A 17,255-nucleotide genomic window follows, 5' to 3' on the forward strand; every position below is an offset into this window, starting at 1 on the left:
GATGGCATCGGTTAAAGAAGGATTTCTAAACTTCTGAATGTCCCAGTGAGGACTGTTGGGGCAATAATCCAGAAGTGGAAAGAGCATCATTTCACCATAAACTAGCCATGACCAGGTGGTACTCACAAGATTTCTGACAGAGGAGTGAAAAGAATTAACAGAAGAGTTGTCCAAAAGCCAAGGGCCACGTGTGGAGAGCTTTAAAAAGACCTGCAATTAGCCATGGTCTGAAATAACCATCAGTCAGAAATAACCCAGTAATGTAATATTTTGTAATCCTTCTTGCCAAATGTGTCACAGTAAATGGACTGAATTTCTATACCACTTTTCCATCTGATCCAGATGCTCTAAGTGCTTTTCGATGATATTGTGCATGCACACAGACACACACACACAGACTGACTAATTTCAGCCTCCAAGAGCCTCAACTGCACACCAGAACTAACTTCTTTAGATAAGTAGTTCCCAAACCTGGTCCTCAGGGACCCTGAGAACCAGGTTAGTATGTGTCTGAGAACCAGGGTTTGAAACCACTCCTCTTGACCATCATGTGACCATGGGTGGGCAATAGTATGGAGGGCCAAGAAAGTGGAGTGTTTCCTTGCTATCATTCATCTCACCAGGTGATTTTACAGATGATGAGGATGTTACGTTGAGGGGAAGAGTGTATCAGTAAAGCCACACGTAGATGATCAATCGCCAGGACAACCTGGACTGTCTTGGCCCTTGTAGCCCAGCCCTTACATAGGCGTCACTTTCCACACAGTACCATCTACTCTCTTTTTTATTTAAAAAACAATCAGGTTTTCAGTTTCTTACTTAAAAGGGCTGTATCACACTCTGTAGAGGTTTTGTTTTGAAATGTTATTCAGAATCTGTCACAACAATTATCACTGTAACAACAATGATGTACATCACTCAGTAGACATACTGGAATAGCTCTGTTTGGTCAAACTACAACAACTACTAGGGACTAATGCACCCTAGTAGCTGTTGGAGCCACTGGAAGTCAGAGGACAGACACAAAGTGTGAAAAGAAGTGAAAGATGGCCATACACTGTCAAAGATTCTGTTCTTGTTTTGGGCAGACTCTATTCCGTTTACTTATATGGTGCCAAATCACGACATAAGAAGCCCCAATGTATCATGTATGGTACAGCTTATTAAAAGACAAAATTTTGTCAGTTGTGGAACTTTTCACTACCAACATGTTTCACTAATGGGATTTTAATTTTTCCCATATTATTCCCTGTCTCTATATCTACCTTGGTGTCCTTGGTTGAGGAACTTCACCTGCAGTGTCCCAGTACACCCAGCTATAAATGGGTACCAAAATTAACTAGAAAAGCAACATGCGATGGACTGTCATCTCATTCAGGGGAGTTGTAGACTCTCACTGACTTCGTGCTATGGTATCCAGGAACAAGCATAAGCACTAATCGGCCTCAGACTCTACACAGGACTTACTTAAAAATCAAAAGTGTGCTGACAGACCACACAGGCAATGATACCTTACACAACTGCAGTTTTTTTCTCCCCAAAACAAAATTTTGTGGAGATACTTAAATTTCTGTACACCAGAATTCAGTGTTTTATCTTAAAAGTTGCTTAACATCTGTGACGTTATTAGAAAAGGGTTTGTATTTGGATATTCCTGGTCCATTGGGACTTTTTTTTTGGTTCTCGCTTGCCTCTACTGGTGGTTGACTCTCACTGCGGTATTGTATCACTTCCTGTTCTGGAGCACAGCGGTGTTTTGCTGTATCTGTTAGCTGTTTAATCTGTGCAGTTAGATTGATCGAGATAACTAGATAACGATTTGTTTCACAGTGTAATCTTCACGTGCCTTAACTAAAGCACTCCCTCTGCTGAATCACCTCTAAATTATTTACACATTATTCACTTCGTGTGTCTTTAGGAATCCGCTAGCTTAGCGCAGCTACTAGCTCTTAGCTGGTTTAGCATGGCGGCTTCTCCTGTCTCTCCCGCACTTTTCTGCTCTGGGTGTGAAATGTTTAGTTATTCCTCGGCCTCCTTTAGCAGTAATGGTACTTGTAATAAGTGTAGCTTATTCGTAGCTTTGGAGGCCAGGCTGGGCGAATTGGAGACTCGGCTCCGCACCTTGGAAAATCCTACAGCTAGCCAGGCCCCTGTAGTCGGTGCGGACCAAGGTAGCTTAGCCGCCGTTAGTTCCCCTCCGGCAGATCCCGAGCAGCCAGGAAAGCAGGCCGACTGGGTGACTGTGAGGAGGAAGCGTAGTTCTAAACAGAAGCCCCGTGTACACCACCAACCTGTTCACATCTCTAACCGTTTTTCCCCACTCGGCGACACACCCGCCGAGGATCAAACTCTGGTTATTGGCGACTCTGTTTTGAGAAATGTGAAGTTAGCGACACCAACAACCATAGTCAATTGTCTTCCGGGGGCCAGAGCAGGTGACATTGAAGGAAATTTGAAACTGCTGGCTAAGGCTAAGCGTAAATTTGGTAAGATTGTAATTCACGTCGGCAGTAATGACACCCGGTTACGCCAATCGGAGGTCATTAAAATTAACATTGAATCGGTGTGTAAAAACAATGTCGGACTCTGTAGTTTTCTCTGGGCCCCTCCCCAATCGGACCGGGAGTGACATGTTTAGTCGCATGTTCTCCTTGAATTACTGGCTGTCTGAGTGGTGTCCAAAAAATGAGGTGGGCTTCATAGATAATTGGCAAAGCTTCTGGGGAAAACCTGGTCTTGTTAGGAGAGACGGCATCCATCCCACTTTGGATGGAGCAGCTCTCATTTCTAGAAATCTGGCCAATTTTCTTAAATCCTCCAAACCGTGACTATCCAGGGTTGAGACCAGGAAGCAGAGTTGTAGTCAATCAATTCAATCAATCAATTTTATTTATATAGCGCCAAATCACAACAAACAGTTGCCCCAAGGCGCTTTATATTGTAAGGCAAGGCCATACAATAATTACGTAAAAACCCTAACGGTCAAAACGACCCCCTGTGAGCAAGCACTTGGTGACAGTGGGAAGGAAAAACTCCCTTTTAACAGGAAGAAACCTCCAGCAGAACCAGGCTCAGGGAGGGGCAGTCTTCTGCTGGGACTGGTTGGGGCTGAGGGAGAGAACCAGGAAAAAGACATGCTGTGGAGGGGAGCAGAGATCAATCACTAATGATTAAATGCAGAGTGGTGCATACAGAGCAAAAAGAGAAAGAAACACTCAGTGCATCATGAGAACCCCTCAGCAGTCTAAGTCTATAGCAGCATAACTAAGGGATGGTTCAGGGTCACCCGATCCAGCCCTAACTATAAGCTTTAGCAAAAAGGAAAGTTTTAAGTCTAATCTTAAAAGTAGAGAGGGTGTCTGTCTCCCTGATCTGAAATGGGAGCTGGTTCCACAGGAGAGGAGCCTGAAAGCTGAAGGCTCTGCCTCCCATTCTACTCTTACAAACCCTAGGAACTACAAGTAAGCCTGCAGTCTGAGAGCGAAGCGCTCTATTGGGGTGATATGGTACTATGAGGTCCCTAAGATAAGATGGGACCTGATTATTCAAAACCTTATAAGTAAGAAGAAGAAAAGCAGCACTGAGGTCTAACAGAACAAGCACAGAGATGAGTCCACTGTCCGAGGCCATAAGAAGATCATTTGTAACCTTCACTAATGCTGTTTCTGTACTATGATGAATTCTAAAACCTGACTGAAACTCTTCAAATAGACCATTCCTCTAGAGATGATCAGTTAGCTGTTTTACAACTACCCTTTCAAGAATTTTTGAGAGAAAAGGAAGGTTGGAGATTGGCCTATAATTAGCTAAGATAGCTGGGTCAAGTGATGGCTTTTTAAGTAATGGTTTAATTACTGCCACCTTAAAAGCCTGTGGTACATAGCCAACTAACAAAGATAGATTGATCATATTTAAGATCGAAGCATTAAATAATGGTAGGGCTTCCTTGAGTAGCCTGGTAGGAATGGGGTCTAATAAACATGTTGATGGTTTGGATGAAGTAACTAATGAAAATAACTCAGACAGAACAATCGGAGAGAAAGAGTCTAACCAAATACCGGCATCACTGAAAGCAGCCAAAGATAACGATACGTCTTTGGGATGGTTATGAATAATTTTTTCTCTAATAGTTAAAATTTTGTTAGCAAGGAAAGTCATGAAGTCATTACTAGTTAAAGTTAATGGAATACTCAGCTCAATAGAGCTCTGACTCTTTGTCAGCCTGGCTACAGTGCTGAAAAGAAACCTGGGGTTGTTCTTATTTTCTTCAATTAGTGATGAGTAGAAAGATGTCCTAGCTTTACGGAGGGCTTTTTTATAGAGCAACAGACTCTTTTTCCAGGCTAAGTGAAGATCTTCTAAATTAGTGAGACGCCATTTCCTCTCCAGCTTACTGCTTTAAGCTGCGAGTTTGTAAGTTATATCACGGAGTCAGGCACTTCTGATTTAAAGCTCTCTTTTTCAGAGGAACTACAGCATCCAAAGTTGTCTTCAATGAGGATGTAAGACTACTGACGAGATACTCTATCTCACTTACAGAGTTTAGGTAGCTACTCTGCACTGTGATGGTATATGGCATTAGAGAACATAAAGAAGGAATCATATCCTTAAACCTAGTTACAGCGCTTTCTGAAAGACTTCTAGTGTAATGAAACTTATTCCCCACTGCTGGGTAGTACATCAGAGTAAATGTAAATGTTATTAAGAAATGATCAGACAGAAGGGAGTTTTCAGGGAATACTGATAAGTCTTCAATTTCCATACCATAAGTCAGAACAAGATCTAAGATATGATTAAAGTGATGGGTGGACTCATTTACATTTTGAGCAAAGCCAATTGAGTCTAATAATAGATTAAATGCAGTGTTGAGGCTGTCATTCTCAGCATCTGTGTGGATGTTAAAATCACCCACTATAATTATCTTATCTGAGCTAAGCACTAAGTCAGACAAAAGGTCTGAAAATTCACAGAGAAACTCACAGTAACGACCAGGTGGACGATAGATAATAACAAATAAAACTGGTTTTTGGGACTTCCAATTTGGATGGACAAGACTAAGAGTCAAGCTTTCAAATGAATTAAAGCTCTGTCTGGGTTTTTGATTAATTAATAAGATTGCTGCTAATCCTCTGCCTCGGCCCGTGCTACGAGCATTCTGGCAGTTAGTGTGACTGGGGGGTGTTGACTCATTTAAACTAACATATTCATCCTGCTGTAACCAGGTTTCTGTAAGGCAGAATAAATCAATATGTTGATCAATTATTATATCATTTACTAACAGGGACTTAGAAGAGAGAGACCTAATGTTTAATAGACCACATTTAACTGTTTTAGTCTGTGGTGCAGTTGAAGGTGCTATATTATTATTATTTTTTTGAATTTTTATGCTTAAATAGATTTTTGCTGGTTATTGGTGGTCTGGGAGCAGGCACCGTCTCTACGGGGATGGGGTAATGAGGGGATGGCAGGGGGAGAGAAGCTGCAGAGAGGTGTGTAAGACAGAGTTGTAGTCTTACACACCTCTCTGCAGCTTTTACTTTAACTATTAGACCCCATTCCTACCAGGCTGCTCAAGGAAGCCCTACCATTAATTAATGCTTCGATCTTAAATATGATCAATCTATCTTTATTAGTTGGTTATGTACCACAGGCTTTTAAGGTGGCAGTAATTAAACCATTACTTAAAAAGCCACCACTTGACCCAGCTATCTTAGCTAATTATAGGCCAATCTCCAACCTTCCTTTTCTCTCAAACATTCTTGAAAGGGTAGTTGTTAAACAGCTAACTGATCATCTGCAGAGGAATGGTCTATTTGAAGAGTTTCAGTCAGGGTTTAGAATTCATCATAGTACAGAAACAGCATTAGTGAAGTTTACAAATGATCTTCTTATGGCCTCAGACAGTGGACTCATTTCTGTGCTTGTTCTGTTAGACCTCAGTGCTGCTTTTGATACTGTTGACCATAAAATTTTATTACAGAGATTAGAGCATGCCATAGGTATTGAAGGCACTGCGCTGCGGTGGTTTGAATCATATTTATCTAATAGATTACAATTTGTTCATGTAAATGGGGAATCTTCTTCACAGACTAAGGTTAATTATGGAGTTCCACAAGGTTCTGTGCTAGGACCAATTTTATTCACTTTATACATGCTTCCCTTAGGCAGTATTATTAGACGGCATTGCTTAAATTTTCATTGTTACGCAGATGATACCCAGCTTTATCTATCCATGAAGCCAGAGGACACACACCAATTAGCTAAACTACAGGATTGTCTTACAGACATAAAGACATGGATGACCTCTAATTTCCTGCTTTTAAACTCAGATAAAACTGAAGTTATTGTACTTGGCCCCACAAATCTTAGAAACATGGTGTCTAACCAGATCCTTACTCTGGATGGCATTACCCTGACCTCTAGTAATACTGTGAGAAATCTTGGAGTCATTTTTGATCAGGATATGTCATTCAATGCGCATATTAAACAAATATGTAGGACTGCTTTTTTGCATTTGCGCAATATCTCTAAAATTAGAAAGGTCTTGTCTCGGAGTGATGCTGAAAAACTAATTCATGCATTTATTTCCTCTAGGCTGGACTATTGTAATTCATTATTATCAGGTTGTCCTAAAAGTTCCCTGAAAAGCCTTCAGTTAATTCAAAATGCTAGCTTGCAGCTATAGTACTGACAGGGACTAGAAGGAGAGAGCATATCTCACCCATATTGGCCTCTCTTCATTGGCTTCCTGTTAATTCTAGAATAGAATTTAAAATTCTTCTTCTTACTTATAAGGTTTTGAATAATCAGGTCCCATCTTATCTTAGGGACCTCATAGTACCATTTCAATGCGGCACCTCTTTCAACTAAGTCTGCTTTTAAAGGTTTCACTGAAATAATGGATGTGGTTCAGTCATGTTCATTCTGCTGCCACTCCAAACCGCTCTGCAGCAGCCCTTATCCCATCGCAGCGTGAAGGGGCCCGCAGTCATTCATTTTAATCACCAGTGTGTTTTCTTGAAAGGGGGTGAAGTTTTTAGTCAAACAGCTGCTCACACATCACTCAGACAGGAAGGACTAGCTGATCAATCCAAGTTTGAGTTACACCTTCAAGAAAGAAAAAAATGGCTAAATGTTTACGTCTTCTCACGCAACAATCAGCATTTGTCTCATGTTGTTAAACGGGCAGCAGCGATGACAAATGGTCCATTCTGTGGAAAACACAGGAGGGGTGGGTTTAAAAAGTACAGCTGCCATATCCTCACACCCAGCTAATGAAAAATGAAGTGGGATCAGATAAGAATTTGGAAAGGGGCAAAACATCGGGCAGTCAGGGAAGCCCTCCTAATGTCACCTTCGCTCGCTGTGCCAGTGCTTGTCAGGACTCATTTCCTCATCAACTGCCTGGAGACACCCGCTCGCTTTTCTACTAAAGCCAGATCAACCCCCACCATAACAGACAGCGGGACAACTATTAGCAGGGGGGCACTCCAAACCAATGGAAACTAATACCAGGGTTTCCTCTGCCATTATACAGACCTGGTGGGCCACTGGGGCAAACCTGGGGTCTGCCAGCCCTGAAGGATTCATAAAATACACTTTAGAAAACAAGCCAACTGAGAGCTGATGCAGACAGTTCTGTGTAGCACAGAACATTTGTAAAGCTACTGTGGATTAGTCATTATCCTAAATGGGCTTCACAATAAAAGCATTTGAACTTAACTCTCTGAGGTCCATGAATGCACCAGGACATTTAAGTGTATTTTTCATCATGTTTCTATTAATAGACATCAACAGATTAATGTCACAATTCCATCACTTCCTGAACCTACAAATTATTATATGTAAAATTCGTCTCTCCTCCAGACAGACAGTCTTTGACTCACAGCCAATCCTGGAGGCCGGAGAAGGTCAGATGGTTGCCACAGGCTGCATTCTGGCTGCAGCATCTGTTCGTGGGAGATCCTCACAGACAGAGAGGAGGAAATATTCATAAACTCTCTCCTGTCGACCTGAAAACACTTTCTTAGAATGTTCCAGATCTCTGCCGTGTAGTTCCCGGCTGGTGACGCTGCTGCACTGCATTTTTGTTGTTGTTGTTTTTTTAAATCATTATTCATCATTTTAAAATCTCTCTAATATATTACACTACTTTTGTAATCTAAAGACTTCGGTAAACCCATTTATAATAGCAAAACAGTTCATTCACTTGAAGAAAAATGTATATTTACTGAAGATTTGAGTAATTTATAAAAACACATCTCTTAGAGGCAAATTATTTTTCTATACATTGTCTAGACAAATGTGATAAAAAAAAAAAGCTGATACTGTTGTGAACACTTTGATATGTAACACGTGGGCGTTATGCTAAAATAAAGTACCATAAAACAAGAAATACTGAACGGATAGGAAAATTGTGAAAATGCACTTGGATCCTACAGGATTATTGGGGAAGTGATGGTCCAGAGGTTAGAGAGGCCAGCATATGACCTTCCCTATCAGACAGAAAAGTCATTCGAGTCCCCTGGGCAAGGTCCTTATTTCCCAAGGTACTTGTGGTTCATGGCAGTACCCTGACATTGGTTTGTGTGTGCGAGTGCATGCGTACGTCCGTGTGTGTAATTGAATTTCTAACAAACAATGAGGGAAATATTCCAAAAGACATAACTCTGAGCTACACCAGATCTTGTTTATTCATAGTGTTGATGTGAACAAGCAGCAGATGGCTGCAACTTGTGAACCAACACAACATATTACCCCAGAAGCTCAAACAAATAAAACATCAAATGAATAATATTTTCAAATGAAGACAGCCAGAAGAGCCAGGTCTTATAAATAAAAGACCTTCTCCAACTATACAACTCTTCCCCATGACGATTCTGTGTCAGGAATCAATGTCCTCATCGTAATAATATAATAAAATACCTTGTTGTAGCGATTTTTCTGCCTCATCTTATTAAAAGTTGGCTTCATACTTACTGAAGTGTAGTAGCACAATCCAGAGTGGATGCCCATAACCAACAGTTTGGAGAGAGATAAGAAATAGTACAATGTCTTATTTGTCATTCTCCTCAAGTGGTGTGTGTGTGTGTGTGTGTGTGTGTGTGTGTGTGTGTGTGTGTGTGTGTGTGTGTGTGTGTGTGTGTGTGTGTGTGTGTGTGTGTGTGTGTGTGTGTGTGTGTGTGTGTGTGTGTGTGTGTGTGTGTGTGTGTGCATTAGAGTGAGTGGGTCAATGCAAAGCATCATAACCTGCCAGATGAAGAATTGCTATAGAAATGTAGTCAATTTACCATTTAATTCCTACCCCATCCGTAAAAGTTGAAAATTAGTCATAGTTTAAATATGATCAAAAGTAATGTTATAGTAATGGCTTATTAAAAACATTCTGCAGTGTGTTTCTTTTAAAACATTGGTTTTCAAGTCATATTTGACTTCCACTCTCGAGGATGGCCTATTTTCTTTGCAGTAGATCTTGCATGTTACATTGCAAGACTGTCTGCTGTTAATAGACCAAAGTCCTTATTTTGCCTTTTTTTAAACCACTCCACATCTAATTATAAAGTCATCCATAAGCCAACAGATATGTGAAGGAAAATGGCAATATATCACCAACAGAGCGCTTTGGAGCCAAGCTATACACAGACAATCATGAACTGCTGTGCAAGTGAAGGGGCTGTTTCAAACGTTTGAACTGATGATCACAATACCCGCATTGTACTTTGTTTTTGATGGCATTGTGTTTGGAAAAAAGGGACAGTGGGAATTTCATATGCAGAGCAAGAAAAAGGCAGTCATCAGATGTCTCGCTGAGATGTTTGGATGTAGAGCTGGCACCCTAAGTAAGAGCCATCTGTTCTCACAAAGCTGGCCAAATATGTGTCTGCAGCATCCATGCAGGCCCGAGAGAGGCCAGAGAGCACAACTACTTCATACTTGGAGCCTTTATGGCCACTGATCAAGCTGAGAAATGTCTTTGTGCAGGTAGAAGGCAACAATCACTAGTTTGATAGACGATGATGGCTTTTTTATATTTCCATATAGCATATGTACATCAACCCACACTGGAAAGAGTGAACATAGAGCTTAAGTTTCTCCAAGACATACACTTTTTAATTAGTCCTTGGTTCACTTTCCAAATTCCGTAATCAATTTCAGTAAATTCTCCCTTTCTCGTTTTCCTCATGTTGCCAGTGATTTATAATGGCACGACCTCCCACCAGAAACCCTCAATGCTTCTATTTCTGCATTAAAGCCAGGAGACGCGGTGAGACCGGCATCTCCCCTCACCCTTTCCCAAGGCCAAACCTTGGGCCAAGATCCAGTCTGCTGGGCTTTCAGTCTGGACTGCATTTTGCATCCAAGTCCCTGATCCACATAGAGCTATCACAGGCATTTGACAAACAAGATTTGTATGAAACTCTATCAGAAATACTTATTATATAAAAAGCTTCTGCTGGCTTAAGAAAATACTTAAAGCTGACGAGCTGTTTCTACAATAACACAGCCAAAAGCAACTTCAGAAAACAATCTGTTTTCTTGAAAGTGGCCCACAATCTTTGCGGTTGGTGTAATTTGTCTGAACCTTAATTCATCTTGTCTTCCATGGCCATTTTTTCTCACGCCCAACGAGCCTAATTAAGGTGCCTTTTGGGAGTGAAGTGACATTTATTTCTTTAGATAAAAGCCCTGAATTTGTCACTGCCTGTGAATATGTGAAAACCCCTTTGTGTCTGGGCTGACAGAGGACTTTACACTGCCTCGGTTACCTTGGAAACCTTTGAGAGGTGATGGGGAGGACAGCCAAAAAGGAGACCATCTTAGCCTAAAACCACAGGTAAATCCTCACAAAGACAGTCCAATTTAAACAGCTTTAACATTTAAGAGGTAACTGTTCATTGGGGAAAGAAAAGAATTAGCAAAGTGTGACAAATTTACAGTTTCTCAAAGATGAGTTCAGACTCTAATTCTAATCTAAAATGTCCTACCTCAAGAATGCAGGTTCCTGGAGCTGTGTTCTCCTTGATAGACACATTGTAGAAGTTCCTCTTGAAAACTGGCTCGTTGTCATTAACATCCTGAAGCATGATGTTTACCACCGCAGTAGAAGTCAGGGGTGGCTTCCCTCCATCTGTGGCTACCACGGTTATACTGGGATTGGGGTTCTTTTCATAATCCATCTGGGTCAGGGTAGTTATAATCCCAGTCACAGAGTCTATGGAGAACCAGTTGGAGTTAGTATCTTGGTTGTCCAAGATGCTGTAGTTAATGTCTCCATTCAACCCTTGGTCTTTGTCTCTTGCAGTCACTTGTAACACAAAGCTCCCTGGAAATACAACTTCAGGGATGACCTGTCTGTACACCGGCTGGTCAAACAGGGGAGGGTTGTCGTTTACATCAGTGACCTGAATGATGAAGGACGACTCGGCCCTGAGAGGAGGTGTGCCTGAGTCGGTGGCCATCACTCTCAACTCATAGGAATCTCTCTCCTCCCGGTCAAGAATTTGATCAACACACATAAGATAGATGATGCTATCCTTAGTCGTCAAGCCAAATTTCCCATCTCCTCCCTCTAGTGACACATTGACATTGGCGTACTCTCCATAATCTGGATCAGTGACTGAGATCCTGGCAACATACTGGCCTGGCTGCGCCCCCTCAGAGATTCGTGGAGAGCCATCCTCACTGAGGAAGATGATGGTCATAGTGGGCTGGTTGTCATTATAGTCTCTAACATGGATGGTGACAAAGGCATTAGTCACTTCTGGGTGGGTTGCATTATCTTGGGCCTGGACCACAAGCTCGTGGACTCTCCTCATCTCAAAGTCCAGTGGTTTATTCAGGGTAATAATGCCAGTGCGAGAGTCTATGACAAAATAACGCTCCGGGTCACTCTGTCGCCTGTTGATTTCATATAACACCAAGCCATTGTCTCCTTCATCAGCATCTGTGGCAAACACCTGCAGGATGTTACTTCCGGGCTTGAGGTTCTCAGAGATTATGGCATGGTAGCGGCTCTGGTTGAAAACAGGAGCGTTGTCATTGATATCTTGTACAGTAATATCTAGCGTCATCTGATCAGTCCTTTTAGGAAACCCGCCATCAAAGGCCTCCAGAGACAAACTATAGGTAGATTTTTTCTCTCTATCTAGAATAACATTAACCACCAAGTCCAGATAGAGAACTTCACTGCTACCCCTCCTGGTCTCCAAAGTGAAGGCTTGACCCACGTTACCATCCTTGATTAGGTAGCCCTGTGTTGTAAAATGACCTTTATCAGCATCAACAGCTGGGTCAAGAGGAAATTTGGTGCCAATGGCTGTCTGCTCAGGGATTTTAAAGCCAGCCCGTTTTCTTGGGAATGTTGGGGAGTGGTCATTTATGTCATTCACCTTGATGGTCACTTCCACTGTCACACCTGTCATGGTGACTGCAATGAAGGAGTATCGATCCCTTAGTTCCCTGTCTAGAACCTTGGCAGTTTGAATAATGCCTGTACTCTCGTCTATATCCAAATCACTGCCGACACCAGTGCCCTCGTGGTCTGAGATGAAGTAGAGGGATGCTGTGACACCAGAAGGCAGTCCTGCACTGATGTCACCCACAATCGTGCCTGCTGGTTGTTCCTCATCTAGCTGTAGCTCTAAGGTCCCCAGCACCACGGGTGAATGCACTGCTACAAGGTCCAATGCCACACACACCATCAGTATGAGCCTTCGGTTCCACCAACCACGATGTGATGGATCCATTACCAACCCCCCAAAACTCTTGGCAGCTGTCTTCATTTTAGCTTCTTGTTAAACCTGGAAACATACAAACAAAAGAAGCTGAGTAATATGATAACTTAGAAAGATATGTATTATTTCTGACCATAATGCACCAAGTTTTGCACAAATCTGTAAACTCCTATGAAGACTTTTCCATGTGTGGAATGGGCTCTGTTCCAAACCACAAAGAACATTTTCCACTTCTTACTTCACCTAATAATTCAACACTTTGTTCCTCCTACATACCAGCTCTCCTTTACAAAAGAAACATCAAAACCACAGGCTGCAGCATGCGAACTCAGGCAAGGTAGTCTTTGGATGCCACTATTCAATTCTAATTAAACTGCTGTAGGTTTTATTTCTGCCAGGCAATTGTGCATGTTCACCACAGCAACACTGTCAAATGTCTGAGAGGGAATCAGATCCTGGTATTAAACTTTGGACAGTACCAGTTAGTACTGTTCATAATGCAAGAAAAAACATCACTTACAATATTAAATATCAGCCAACATATCTGTTTTTCAGTACATATGATAATTAACAGTTGAAGGCTTGGATAAATTGGGTAAAATATTCAAATCTTCATATTTAAAGATCCACTCAAAAATGTGTTCTTCATATGCTTGCATCAGGATGTTTCATTTTTCCAATACATACTGTGACACTTTGTCATCATCTATTTTTTCCACAAGCCTCTTCTGCAGATTACGGAAGCTCTGAGCTGCCAAGCCCTAATATATATTTGTCTCAGTATCATGTAATTACGTGAAAAGTTTCATGTTATAATATATAATATAATATTTATCATGTTATAACGTGATACTTATCACGTAATTTCGTGATATGAAATTATCATGTTATTTCATGATGCGCTATTTTCACGTTATAATGAGAAATTATCACGTTATAACAAGAAATTATCACGTTATTTCGTGATATGAAATTATCACGTTATTCCGAGATAAGAAACTATCATGTTATTTCATGATATGCAACTATCACGTTATTCCGAGATATGCAACTATCACGTTTATTCTGAGATAAGAAATTATCATGTTATTCTGAGATATGCAACTATCACGTTATTTCGTGTTAAGCATTTATCATGTTATTTCATGATATGTAGGCTATTCAGGTAATTCAGCGCTTCAGCACTTCCCAGGTTCAGTCAAGGAACATGGCTCGTCTGTGATGTAGGGGGATTTAAGGATCAATAAAAAGCATGAGCCAGTACTTTTGCTATTTGTTTTCACTATAATCAGAGTAAAAAAAAAAAAGCAAACGGCCTTAGATAAGTAGCGCCCTTTACTGGTATTCTAGCGCCCTCTAGTGGCAGAATAGCAGAACAGGTATATGACTGTGTATCAAAGTAAAACCATATTGTTTTCACGTTATAACATAAAAATACCATGAAATAACGTGATAAATGTTTCTCACAAAATAACATGAAAATTTCATAATTCGAAATAACGTGATAATTTCATATTATGAAATAACGTGATAGATTCGTATCTCGGAATAACGTGATAATTTCTTATCACGAAATAACATGATCATTTCATGATAAAACGTGAAAATACCATATCATGAAATAACATGATAGTTGTGCATCACGAAATAACGTGATAGATATCACGTTATAACGTAATAAATATCACGTTATAACATGAAACCTTTCACGTTATTACATGTTACTGAGTCAAATTATATTTATATGGCTGGCAGCTCCACGTCGCCGTAGCAGATCACAGTTTTCTTTACACTAAATTTCTAACGAGCAAGGATGAGCTTGACTTACCGCATCACAGATTTGAAAGACCAATCATAACACACTATGCAAACAACCATGAGGATGCAGACTCCAGTTTGGCATATATGTATTTGCTTTAGTTCTGCCAGAATTCATGCCATTTTTGTAGGCACACACAGCACTTTGCACCTCGACAATAATGCACGTTGTAGATTTTGTGACTTAGTGCAAGGTGTTTGAAAGGGGGCTTAATAGAACAGTGAGGATTTCAGTTTGTGACTGTTATTTATGTCATTAAAACCACAATAAAAGGAAAGGATTTAAAGGACATGTCTCAAGTTTTTTAACATCCCAGTTAGTCAGACAACATAAAAGTATTCATGACTGTAAGTGTCTCTGCACACGTGCTAATAATTAGTGATCTCTGATGTATTTTATTCCTCTCTCTCTGAGTGTTAGCAGGTGCATTTCCGGAAAACGTTTCACTGAGTTATCCTCTGCATTTTTCAGTGTGTGACATCCTAATTAGCAAAACAGAAACATCTCAAAGACTGACAGACAGAGAAGAAGCAGGAAAAGAAGCTGTTCCATCGAGAAACAAAGTTTCTGAGCTGCCGTTCGAAAGTAATGGCTCGGATTTACAGAGAGCAGACGACACTTCACCCCGAAACGCTTAACTTTTTCAGAGTGTCAGACTTTGGAGCCTAAAGTGTGGAGACGTGCTGGTTTGCTGAAGCTGGTTTGCTGAAACCATTTTTAACAGACTGTCTGGACACAGAGATGGATTTGTACATTGGAAAAAGTCAGAATACATTATTTCCAGGAATTAATAGACATTATTTAACGTGCCATGATTGTGAGAGAGGCTGGAGCTGGCTTCGCACGTGCACTTCTTTGTCCATGTGGAGTTTACATTTGGAAAACAATATAACACAGTGAGTCTGGCATGTTCAGCATTTTACCTCATTTGTTGTGTTTTGTGGCAATTTTGGCAGGCTGCATTTCTGATTCATGGTTATGCAGGTGCACAGAAACCTTCACAGAGCTGCAGCTTTTACCGTAACTGCATCAAAATGAACAGTATTCGCTTAAAAACGAGTCATCATAACACGACATCACACTTATGTCAACTTTGGAATTAATCTCTGCCTCCGTTCTTTACATTATCAGCTACATGCCATTGAAGCGCACGCTGGGACACTTCTAGTTGCGACATCAATTGTCGGAAACACCCGGGTACTCACGAGTACTTTGTTTTCTGACGTCTCTGTAGCTGTTTGTTGTGAATGGTGTATACTTTGAAACTGGTCATGGAAGTGCACAAAGTAATCCCGGTGGATCATCGGATGGTCACTAACAGCCTAAATCTAAATTGTTGTGATTTTGGTGCAACATGTCCTTTAAGCAGAAACTCATTAGGATTGCATAATCTAACACTGTGCTGAGTAAATGTTTATCTTCACTGATTTTCCATAGTTTACAAAGAGCACACAAACACAGTTGACATAATCAAGTCAGAAATGGATGTATTCAGGGTGTGGTGAAAGCAAGATAGGTCAGCGCAGAGGTGATATGAGAGAACTGAGATGAAGAGAACTTTGGTGTTTGAAGCAGAAAGTACTGAGGAGGAAGGTATTTCAAAACTGGAAGAGAGGATGAGCAAAGAGGAGGAGTCTGGATGTAGTGAAGCTCTGAGTGACTGAAGACAACGACAAAGCAAAACAGAGGAACCTAACCAATTATCCCTAACTATAGGGATATGTCAATAGAAAAAATAAAAAGAACATGGTTGTAGTTAAGGTTCTTAGGGTAATTACAGCTAGCTGTCCTCCTGGCTGGAGCTGGTCAAGTCTTGATTCACTCAGATTTTTCACCTGGATCTCATTATGAATGCAGGAGACACGAGTCTGTGGCCTCCATTAACCCTGATCATTTTGGTTCAACACCTGTAATGCCAGGCAACATACACAAATTAAAAGTTCAGAGCTTCATGCATTACTCTCCTTATAACCAGTACAATCGCATTAAAACATACCCCAGTTTATCTGAGTGAACCATGATCTTCCTCATCAGCACGAACCATAATGGACTTGGATTCAGTCATAATGGACTCTTATGACTAAGTGGATCAGGCACACTACCTCACAGTGTGAATCAGAGTCAACTCTGACTCGTAGATAACGATTACTCTGTACGTCTGGAGTTGGACCAACGTGACTCACGGATACACTGACTAGATCAGGCACACTGCCTTTCAGCGTGACTCAAAGCGGACTTGGATTTATTAATAAGTCCAGAATCAGACTTGTGTCTCATGGATTTACTGAATGGATCAGGTGCACTTCCTCTCAGTGTTTAAAGAGAAGACTCACATTTGTTGATATTGATCACTCCCTGATGTCAAAGCCGGACTCATGTGACTCATGGATCCACCGAGTGGATCAGGCTTCCACTTTGTGACTCATGAAATAGCTGCGAATGAAACATGGAGGGCCAAATTTGCTCATAAAACCCGGGACAGCATCAGATACACAGCTTCATTAAAGTGCAGATTTGATAACATCATCCAGTCAAACGCCAAATATTGTAATATTAGCCTAATAGCTCATGTTTCAGATTTTTTTAACTACACTGAAAAAAGATCCAACTTAAATGAATTGTTTCAAATGATAACACTTGAATGAATTAAGTTGTCTGAACTTAAGTAATTAAGCCTAATTTACAAACTTAAGTTCAAACAA

At 40.8% G+C, this 17,255-nt stretch overlaps 1 protein-coding gene across 1 annotated transcript in view; it reads right to left on the reverse strand.

The window, feature by feature from the left end:
* Positions 1–17,255, reverse strand: part of LOC117508620 (protocadherin-16-like) — a 354,090-nt gene that overhangs the window by 299,847 nt on the left and 36,988 nt on the right. The window contains 1 exon segment of the mRNA XM_034168420.1: positions 10,986–12,800. Coding sequence (XP_034024311.1) covers positions 10,986–12,782 — 1,797 coding nt within the window. The 5' untranslated portion in view covers positions 12,783–12,800.

The sequence above is a fragment of the Thalassophryne amazonica genome, chromosome 4, assembly GCF_902500255.1.
Source record: "Thalassophryne amazonica chromosome 4, fThaAma1.1, whole genome shotgun sequence".
Classification (NCBI taxonomy): Eukaryota; Metazoa; Chordata; class Actinopteri; order Batrachoidiformes; family Batrachoididae; genus Thalassophryne; species Thalassophryne amazonica.